A 10824-nucleotide genomic window follows, 5' to 3' on the forward strand; every position below is an offset into this window, starting at 1 on the left:
TCCCAGCCTGGTGGGGTGGTGTAGCTCACGGGTTCATGCCTAAGCATTCCCCTGTGCAAGAAGCTGAGGGGAGGCTGGGAGCTGAAATTTCAAACCTCACAGGGTTGGTTCAGGCAGAAAAGCTTCTAGAGCAGCTCTGCATTTCCCAAATGTACGAGGCTGTAAGAGGCAGGAGATGGTAGGGACTGAAGGTCCCTCATGAAGTTGCTACAGGAGTTGCTTTCGGGCTAAAAAAGCAGATTAATTTATTCTCTCAAACTGCAAAAAATAGATTTTTCTCTCTCTCTTTTTTTTTTTTTTTTTAAATAAAGAAGATTTTCCCCTCTTCCTTGCATCCAGGAGCCTAGCACACAGCTCTTGACTTCAACTTTGTAGCTTGGCCATGCTTTTGGTGTCTGTGCTAAGCCTCTTCCAGCAGTCAATAGAAAAGCTACCCAAAACACCAGCAGGCCTTAGGTCCACCCCTCTGCCCTCCTCCAAGCTGGCCCTACATACAAAAGTGGAAAGCTGTTAGGGTCACATGGTGACAGGCAGCAGTGCAAATGTTTGGAGAAGACAGGTAGGAGTTATCAGCTGGGAATTAGGTGAGGGCAGAGCGGGCGGCTTTGGGGCTGCAAGGGAAGAGGGGAAGGAAAGAGCCCAGTTCTTGTATTAACTGATAACATTGAGTGCGTTAATCAGCGAGTGAAGCTCATCCCTTACACTCTCCAGGGAGTGACAGATCGTCTGAGGGCTGTCCAGGAGCTCGATGCTGTGGGTGTAGGGCTCATATTTCACCGAGAAGGGCCGCTTGATGTGTGCCGCGTAGCTCCTGCAAAGAAAGGGTGCAAAGGGCTTGGTACAAGAGATGAGTCCTGAGTCTGCCTGCTACCCATCACCATTCACCCAGATCACAACAGGTTAATGCCTCCTTTAGGCAGAGATTCTAGGTTAGCACAAAAGCTCTGGTTTCTCACCTTTCCAGCTCCACGGGGCTATAGCAGTAGTTGAGATCCCTCCTGTTCAACAAGGAAGACCATGAGTTTGACTGTGGGTTTCCATGGGCTGAGCACATGGTCTTGCATCAAACAGGAGGGTGCACTGAACTGGTCACCTCCATGGTCATCACCAGGCATCCTCTACTTCAATTTCTTTTTTAATTTTTAAAAAATGCCAAGGAGATTTAGAAGCTAATTGCAGGGAAAGCCTGTGGTATTATAGTATTCTATTCCTAAATCCTTTCTGACATTTGTTTATTGACTAATCTTTGCTTGGGGAGGGGGGAACTAGCTGCAGGCCATATTAAGGATAAATTCGACAGGCAGTGACTCAGGCCTGGGTGAGGGGATGGGAATACCATCACCGGAGCCACATGGCTGAGCTACATTGCACTATTGTACCCAATGCCAACTGGAGTCTAGATCTCAGTGATAAGCCTGACACCTCTCAAGAGCAAGACCTTGTTGCTACCTTTCTAACAGATAAGTATTCAGTCAAGTGAAAACAAATCAAGGGTAAGGTTTCCCCAGAGTTGCTCACATTCACCTCCAACACTAAGATTTGTACATTTGACAAGGGTAGGGTTTTTTTTCTTTATTGGCTGTGTAAATATGGAGCTGGGAATCTATATTTAGGTACTCGTGGCTACAATCTCATGCTGGAAAGGCCTGGGAAGATGAGGGGACAAACAGCACTAGCAACAGGCATGCTCCTCACCTCCACCGAAGCATTACCCTTTCGCTCCTGAATTGCTTAGCTTAGGGTACCCTCTTGTGGCTACCGTGGGCTTGCTCTGGCGCAGGGCTTGGGGAAGCACATCCCTTTCTCAGATGCTCCTCCGGCTGGTACTGCATGCCGCGGGGAAGCCTAGTCCTGAATTGCCGGGGTTTGGGGAAAACACCACCAGCTCCACACAGGGCCAAGTGGCAATATGGCCAAAGCCGCAGGCTAGCGCTTGCAGGGAAACAAAAACAAGTGCAAACAGAGGAGTTTTCTGCATACTCACATTGTCTACCTCCTAAACAACACAGCTTATCTCAGTGCTGCTAGCTCACCTCGCTTATTAATGCTATCAGCCACAGTGATGACTCATAGCACAGCTGCTAATGGTTAGAAACTCACCCTCCAACATGGGTGTGTTCACTTGACACCTTTTTGAAGCATACAAGTATGACATGGGTGCCTGGAAGGGCATTGGGGGTGGGGTGTCCACCCTAGAAAACTGGTGGAAAGCTTTCTTTCTGGGGAAAAGAGGCTTTTCTTGAGGGATAACACTGATAATCAAGTCCATGGTTGCAGCTGCCAGTAATGCAAAAAATATAGATGTTTTAATGTTTTCACCTCATAGAGTAACATCTGTGTGGTCTCTGAGCTCTTTAAAGAGGATAATTTACAGTACTTGTCACTGACAAAACCCTCTAGCCTGATCTTGACCATGTACGTGGTGTATTTTTCATTTTTAAATGCAAGGAAATGACTCATTAGGCAACAGTTGGGTTGTTTTTTAAAGCAGCCTAGTGTGTGAGAGAGGACAGGCTCCCTAGGTGCTTGCTTTTGAGCAGCTAGACTCCAGGTTGTATGAACGGTACAAGTGAGGGTAATAAAAGCAGAAGCTGAAATATAGCAGTCCTCACCATGCTATTTATATGAAATACCCCACTTGCAGGAACTGTGAGGTCATGTACGTTGTGTAATACTTCATCTCATCCTATCCCTTTCTTAAGCTAAGATAACATAGTATTAGCAAAGTTCTCCTCTGTCAGTCAAATGTTAAAGGACTGAGCTTTCCTCCTGTGGACAGTTCTGGGTATGGCCAAGAAAATGCTCTTCTGAACAGATGTCCGTGGGTAGAGCTGCCCCTCTCCATCCTGTTTGCAGTCCCGTGGGATGGGGAAACCCAATTACACTGGTGGGATGCTGTCTGGGGTCTGCTAATCGATGTTAACCAGCCTAGGAAGCAAAAATTCCTTTTTTTCTATTGATAAATCTATCCCCGTCAAGCACATCTTTTTTGTTTGTGTATGAGCTACTAATGAGGCCTGGGGTTTTTTTGCTGGTTGAATGATAAATGGGTAAGTTGCCCAGCAGCTGCTCAGAAAGACAAATATCTTTCTGCATCCTAAATTCAGAGAATGCCACCATTTTAGGCGGCTCTTCACCCCTCTCCTAAAACTTGCACCCACAGAGCAAACTTCTGCATGACGCAGAAGCCCGTGTTTCAGAAAGACACATGCTGGTGAGATGCTCCCGTGAGGGACAGCCGGTACCTGACCTGTATCACTTGGCCCTTCTGCAGCAAGGAAGCAGAGCGGGTCCTGGTGGGTGGTTTGGGTCTCCAATTTCTGGACCACCTCTGTTATGTTGCTTGGCCTCCCCTGGGAACTGGAGATAGTCTGTAATTCCTTCCTATGAGAACTAGACAGACGAGCTAGATCTGTCCCTTCTCTTGTTCCCACAGTCTTGTCTCCGAGAGTGCCTCCCACTCCATCCCACTCCTCCACACCCACGCCCTTGAGTCCAGCATATTTTGGGGGGGCTCTTGGGTGAATCCAAGGAACTGAAGTTGGACCCTGTAGGAACTGGAGAATCACTTTACTTTGAAAGACCTGAAAACAGTTTCCAGAGTACTTCTGAGACCTTGAACTGAAAGCAGCCATGGTGTCAAGCCCTGTTTCAATATATTATAGCTTCATTTCCTTCTGTTTGGGTCTCCCTCACTGCCCAGTCCTACCTCAGTTTATTTTTGGCATCGCTGAAGCTCTCAGACACAAAATATACGGGCTGGTAGTTCTGGTCCTGGTAGGGCTGAACAGCAGCAGCATCGGGGTCAAAGTCCCGCACCTCTGGTTCATCTGACAAGGAGTGCTATGGACACAGCAGAAAAATGCCGCATGAAATTAAGGGGATCAGAGAGCACATATGTGATAGGCAGAGGTGGAGAACAGATCGGGCAAAGTCATTGGAGCTGTGCAGAGGAAGAAGGTTTTTTGCTGTATAGGGTCTAAAGCAGAGAGGCAAGTTATGCTGGGACTTACTATGAGCTCCCCATAGGAAGACAGGAGCCCAGCTCCGTAGGCTTTGACTATCCCGTTCTGTCTGCAGAGCCCAAACTCCACCGTAAACCAGTAAAGCTGTGAAAGGAGAAAGAAAAATGCATAGGGGACACAGCTCCTCATCTTCATCTCCCTGTCACTTCTGAGCCATTGCATCACAGCCGGGGTCTGGGGTTGTTTAAATGAACGGGCGCCTGGCACTTTGTCCCCTCTTCCTACCCTGCACCCATCGCTGCCAGAGCAAAGTGCTAAACTAAGCTGCTGCCACGCCAGGATAGATGGAAACTGTGTCCCTGGGCTGGTCCCCTGCACACCGAGCTGTTGCGCAGTGCTGCTGTTCGGTGCCCTTGGAGAAGGATGGGTCACCTTGCCAAGGGAGAGCCAAAGGAAGCGGATGTCATTTAATCCCATCCCAAAGAGTCCCAGCAGTGCTGTCATTAGAAATACAACGCTTGATGATACTCTGGTGCCCAAGAAGATTGGGTTAATGTGCGAGCGAACTCTGCTGTTTAACTGATCTCCACTCTGCACAGTCATCGTGAAAGAGCAGGGCTGGGGCAGCTCGGGTAGGGGCTCTAAGCCTGCAAATCTGGGGAGACCAGGCTGGACCAGTCCCCCCGACACCTCAAAAGTGCAGAGGGGTCGGGGCCCCCATCCAGCAAAGAGGAAAACTTACCGTTGCAAGTTTCTCAATTTCTTCATCAGTTGCTCCCAGAGATGCCAGCCCAATGTCCTGGGAAGAGAAGGGAAGGGGCGAACGTCAGGACAGATTTGGTCTGAGGGCCTCATGCATGGATTGCTCTGTTTTATTGCCTTGAGACAACAGATATTGTTGCCCTGCGCTGCCATGCATCTGCTGGGGCTCTGACTAAAAACACTTTGCTGCAGAGTCTGATATTTTTACTCTGTATTAGGGTTCCCGGTCCATCACTAGGGCTCCTGAACATCATGTTTAATATAAATAAATCCTAGAACAATAAGGGTTTAGGTGGTGAGACTGGGGTCAGTTTGGGTTCCCACCTCATGCTCTGCCCTCTTGGGGGCAAGGAGCAGACCTCATGCTCTGCCCTCTTGGGGGCAAGGAAGCAGACAACTACCTTACCTGAGAGAACTGGGCAAATGTCTTGTCAGCCAGCATTGGGACATGCCCCAGCAGCTCGTGACAGCAATCCCTGCCGATGCCCAGGGAGAAAGGAGGAAAACACGGTCAGCAGTGGACAGAGCTTGTCCATTAGGGAGAAAGGTTAATTGCTGACCAGGTGGGATGTCCAGGCAGGGGAGTCCATCAGGGTCAGGCAATACTCACGGCTCGGGGGAGTGCATGGGCGAGGACGCATGGCGGATGTACTGCGTGCACTGGAAGACGCGGAAGGCCAGGCTGGCGAGGAAGTCCCGCGCCGACAGCAAGCCGGCCACCGGCCGGAGCTGGAAGCCGGTCCTCTCTGAAACAGTGCATACCATCTCTGCGGGGGTGCGTGGCCCATGGGCTGTGCTGGTGTCCCGTGTTCCCAGCACAGACAGCAAAAGCATCAGAGCTGGAAACTAAAGAGCCTAATCTTTTTGCTCCTACTAGGGAGCAACATCTGCTCTTTGGGTGCTCAGTGGGATCATTTGACTATGGGCTTGACCTTCAGTTGCAGCCCACTGTGTTTAGCTGCAGTCCCCACCACTTGGGGTCTACCCCTGTCCTCTGTGGACAATGCACAAGCCTCCACCAGCTCTCCTCCCAAATCTCAGCTCACACACTCCTCCTTTGGGTTTGGGTTTCCTGGCTGTAGCTGGAAACTCCACCATGCTGGAGCCCTGGCAGACCCTGGGCCTGGGTCCCCCAGGCTCATACCCACCTTTCAGGAAGCGGGAGACCTCCTCCAGCTGAGGGATGTTGTTTTCGTTGTAGCCGCAGAATTTCTCCAGTAGATTGAAAGCTTCAAGATACTCCTTGCAGGCGTGGGTGGGGTACAGGCTCTTCAGGGTGCTGTACACCTCCTTCCTTCAGGACGAGAGGTGGCATACTTTCAGTGGCTTGATGTGTCTAGTCCTCTCCTGTCCTCTGGTTATACACTATCAAGGACTCACGCCTCTAGGTTTCTTGTCCTTTTGCCTTTCTCCACCACTAAGTCTATGTCTGTGCACATTGATAGGGGTATGTAAACATACAGACATATATTCAAATGAGCCTGCAAAGTCAGCAGTTGTATCTGCACAGACCTATTTCTGACCTTGAAGGTCAGAAGATTGTATAAAAGGTATTAACTGGAATTAAAATATTCCCTGTAGGTTAGCTCCTGAAGTTGCACTATGAAGACAGTCAATATAACCAGGAGATGACCTTGCTTAGGAACCTGTGTACTCAGCTCATATGAGCTGGACTTGTTTTCAGAGACACTCCTGCAGTGACACTCCTGGAAATAATCATGTTTAAAGGAAGCGTTTTCCTAAGTGAGGCCAGTGAGTTACCATGCAGATATTCACCACGGGTCTGATACTTCTTTCTGCAGCTATGATAACTGCCCTTTATTGGGAGGCTGCAATTATCCAATATTCCAAATAATCTACCTCGCTTTCTGGGGAGACTCCTTTGGAGGAACTCCTGGGGGCTGCAGTGTGAAAGTGCTCTCAGTGCAACCCCAAGAGAGGAGGAGACAGAGCGTCACTGTTTTGGAGGTAGCTTGCTTTCCCAAATGCAGTCCCTACCATAAAACGCTATGCAATGAGTTACTGGGTTTTATAACAAATCATTGAGTAGGATGCTTGCACTCTTCTTACATTTTTTGAGGCCACACCCTAATTGTTTAGGTTTTGGTTCCCAACTTCTAATGGTGAAGCCAATAAAGGTCACAGATTAAATCAGTGCTCACCAGGTAGCAATCTCCTCCGCTGTGTACTCCACATGAGGGATTGGGTCCCCGCTGTAAGGCAAACGCACCGTTACTGACAGCAGCAGAGCACAAGCCACGCTTCTCTTCCCTTTGAGAAGGAAGCACTTTGGAGAAGCTCTGTGCTCTGCATAGTGTTGATCAATCTTCTTTAAACCAAACAAGGGGGTGACAGGAAAGACAAAGCCTTAGTACTGGGTCATTTATACAGATGCAACAAATACATAGACACAGAGGAAAGCGTTAGTCTAGCCAGAGGTTATAAATGAATAAGGGATGAGCAAAAGCTTAGCAGGCATAATATTTTCCATAAAAAAAATGGTTTTCACTGCAAAAAATTGAAACTTTGTGTGAAAATAAATGAATTTCATGTGTCTGAACTTCAGGGGACTGATGGCTCCAAGAATGAGTCAGTGGTTGGGAAATAAAAGCAGCTAATAAGGAAAACTAAATGCATTTGAACTGCAGAAAAATATATTGTCAGTAAGATTAAGGACAGCAAGAAAAGAAAATCTTAACATTGATATAAGTGGGAACTAAAGAAGACTGACACTTTTGCCTTTTCTGCATCATAATTAGCAATTGTATTTCCTAAATCCTTCTGTTCTGTATTTGAACAAATGAGATTTTCACGTATTACAACGATAAAGATTAGTTCCTTTTCCATTAAAAGCCTGAAAGGATGCTACACAGTGGCTCATAAATGTTAACCTGCAGATGAGATGTAAGAGAGGACATCTTATCATAGAATCATAGAATCATAGAATCGTCTAGGTTGGAAAAGACCTTTAAGATTATCAAGTCCAACTGTTAACCTAACACTGCCAAGTCCACCACTAAACCCTTTCAGTGAAGAAATTTTTCCTAATATCCAATCTAAACCTCCCCTGGCACAACTTGAGGCCATTTCCTCTCGTCCTATCACTTGTTACTTGGGACAAGAGACCAACACCCACCTCGCTACAACCTCCTTCAGGTAGTTGTAGAAAGCAATAAGGTCTCCCCTGAGCCTCCTTTTCTCCAGGCTAAACAACCCCAGTTCCCTCAGCTGTTCCTCATAATACTTGTGCTATAGACCCTTCAACAGCTTCGTTGCCCTTCTTTGGACACGCTCTAGCACCTCAATCTTAAATGGGTGTGTCATCTTAGGACAGTATTTCTTCCTGTGTCCCTCAAGACTCTCTTGCTGGCCCAGTGGCTTTTCTGTGCATGTAGTATTAGTACATGATAAAAACATCAATATCTATATTCTGGGCTTCAAATCTGCAAAGAACATGAAACCTAACAGAGCAGAAAACCATGCTGGGATCACACCAGTTGCAGGGGTAGCTCAAGAAGGTGACCCATATAATTTCCATAACCTGCTTTCAGCACAGCTCGCTACAGAAATCTACATTTAAAGTCCTGCTCGGAGAGGGAGATGCTATGGTGGAAGAGAGTGTTACTGAATAGGTTCTAGGGAATATTTTACAAACCCAACTGAATATTAGAGCTCTGTTTGATGTTGTAGTGAAGAGGCTGAGTGCTATCACTGCACACATCAGAACGGGAGTATTAAGTAGGAGTACAAGGATAGTCTTAAATCTATATAAGACAATGATGAGACCATTACTGGAATCTATTTAATTTATCAGAGAGAGTTAGGAGGTGAACCATTTAGTTTATAAATACCCTCATAGCAAAAAAGATCTGATAGCAGAATTCAATCTAGCAGATGAAAGGCATGTATGATCCATTGGGTGAAAGCTAAAGCTACCGAAGTTCAGTTTAGAAATAAAACTCAAATTTTGTCACAGCCAGGATAATGAACCATTGGAACAAGTTTTCTGGGCACGTGGTAGTTTTTTCAGTACTTGAAACACTGAAGTTGAAACTAGATGTCATTCTAAAAGAGATGCTACATTTCAAAGTTAAATTTGAGGTCTGATGGAATTTTACGTGGGTTTTGTTATGCAGGAGGTTTGTTCTGGCTTTATGAATGTATAAATTAATGACCACAGACATTTTTTAATTAAGAAGAAACTGGAATACATAGAGAGAAGAGGGACACAAAAAGAGCTGGCAAGGCTGAATGGGGAGACAAAATATAAAAGAAGAGAAGTCTCATGCAGGTAGCACAATGACTTCCCAACAGGTTGCATTGACAGGGCATTATCAAATGTTAGGAAAGAGACTTACTGCTTATAGTGAAAAGCAATTTCTGCTATCGATTTCCTTCTCTGGCGATATACTTGGTCAGAGTAGCCCTGTGATGACAAATAGGAACACAGACAGGATTTTTAATCAGTTACTAAAATTTCTCACCCAACAAAGTTCATCACTGGCTGGAGAAACTTCTCTGATGGTGGTGATTGCACTACAGTTCCCTGATCATCTGCACTAATAGGTGTTCTCCAGCTCCCTGCTTCTGAGGGAAGGCTCAAGACTCCAATGTGAAGATGTGCCCACACAGACTAACTCACCGGATGATCCAGATCCAAGTCAGGGTCAAACTTGGTGACCAAATGGTGGCACTTGTCCAATTCACAGATTTTTCTGGGAAACCAGTGAACTGTGGGCAGAGAAAGAGAAAAACTGGCTGTGGAAGTGAAGGTGGAGCACCCCCTGCTGAGAAGGGGTTGTGAGATTGAATAAGATACATCTGACCTGGTCTACCAGATGCAGACACACACAACAAACAGCACATGATACAGCTGTGCCTTCCGGGCAGTAGTCCCACACTCTGAATGCTCTTGTCCTAGAGTCAGGTCTAATGCCATGATCTGCATCTCATTATTTCCTTGCCCATCTCTCAGCAGAGTATTTTGTGACAAAAGTAAACAAGATGATGAAAACTGGATTTTACTTAAAGATTCTAGACTTCACATTAAAAACAAATCCAGAGGTCCAACTGGTTGTAGAGCGATCACTGCAGATCTCTAGGGATATTTTACAATAAGAATCACCCTGTCTTCAGAACAGGATGGCATGGGGAGTGTCTTGTAGTTTAGTGCTGGATCTGTACAGTGTTCCTGACACATAGGTAGGAAACTACTTTACATTTATAATATAAAACACTGGAGTAGGGATGGAGAACTCTGTAGGAGAGGTGTGAACAAAGCATGAAATTTCATCTCCTATTTCTATTTTTTCAATCTGGCACCAGAAGAATGGGCTATGGACTCTGGAGTCTGTTGAGAAATGGACAAGGAGGGAAGCGGCTATCAGGATTCAGGTGTCCCAGAGGCAGTCTTTTCTGTTTTGCTCAAAGTCAGCAGCCCTTGCCCTTTTCTGGGAATAACAGTGTCTCCACCCTGTCTCTACAGCTCAGCCTCTCCACAAAAGTGAAACAGTTTGTAAGTTCCTTACATTTGTCTTCCTTAGTGGTCCTCACGTCTTCTGCTACCCTCTTGATGGAGCTAATGAAAGTATTGAGGTCAGAGCTGTGGACTTCACAGCGCACAAAGTACTCCAGTTCGGCAGTCCCTTCACGGGGCTTTCGGCTAAGCCTGGTCTCCAGGTGGTGAATTTTAGCTTCAAATGTCTTTTGGGACATGGAAAAGGAGAACAAAAACATTAAACAACACTTGAAACACCTGCTGGTACTTCCCAAAGATGTCCATATGGATACATTTGGGAGGGACTCCCCCTTGTCTTTTTCTTCTTTACTTTTTTCCCCTACTGGGATAAACACACTTATCCATTTTCCTCCTGGACAGACCACCAGTGGGGCTGGTCAATAACTATCAACAGAAGACTTCCACAGTGGCAAAGAAGATCGTATCAAGAGGGGAAACTGATGTGGCAAAATGCCACCTCCTATGACCCCCTTTCCTTTAATCTCCCACCTCAGGCAAAGGTGGGGGGGAAGGGGCTGCCGATGACGTAGAAGGGGCGGGCGCCGCCCGGGCGTGGGCGGGCGGCTCGGCGCTGGCCAT

At 46.7% G+C, this 10824-nt stretch overlaps 1 protein-coding gene across 1 annotated transcript in view; it reads right to left on the minus strand.

The window, feature by feature from the left end:
* Positions 1-651: 651 nt before the first annotated feature.
* TH (tyrosine hydroxylase) overlaps positions 652-10824 on the minus strand; it is an 18396-nt gene continuing 8223 nt past the window's right edge. The window contains exons 3-13 of the mRNA XM_009288742.1: positions 10256-10430; positions 9370-9458; positions 9086-9153; positions 6890-6940; positions 5876-6021; positions 5338-5473; positions 5134-5203; positions 4708-4764; positions 4014-4109; positions 3710-3843; positions 652-811 (exon numbers count right to left, since the gene is read on the minus strand). Of these exons, the coding sequence (XP_009287017.1) occupies positions 652-811; positions 3710-3843; positions 4014-4109; positions 4708-4764; positions 5134-5203; positions 5338-5473; positions 5876-6021; positions 6890-6940; positions 9086-9153; positions 9370-9458; positions 10256-10430 (1182 nt within the window). The remainder of the gene's footprint in view (positions 812-3709; positions 3844-4013; positions 4110-4707; positions 4765-5133; positions 5204-5337; positions 5474-5875; positions 6022-6889; positions 6941-9085; positions 9154-9369; positions 9459-10255; positions 10431-10824) is intronic.

This window comes from Aptenodytes forsteri, unplaced genomic scaffold (genome assembly GCF_000699145.1).
Source record: "Aptenodytes forsteri isolate BGI_AS27 unplaced genomic scaffold, ASM69914v1 Scaffold8, whole genome shotgun sequence".
Lineage (NCBI taxonomy): Eukaryota > Metazoa > Chordata > Aves > Sphenisciformes > Spheniscidae > Aptenodytes > Aptenodytes forsteri.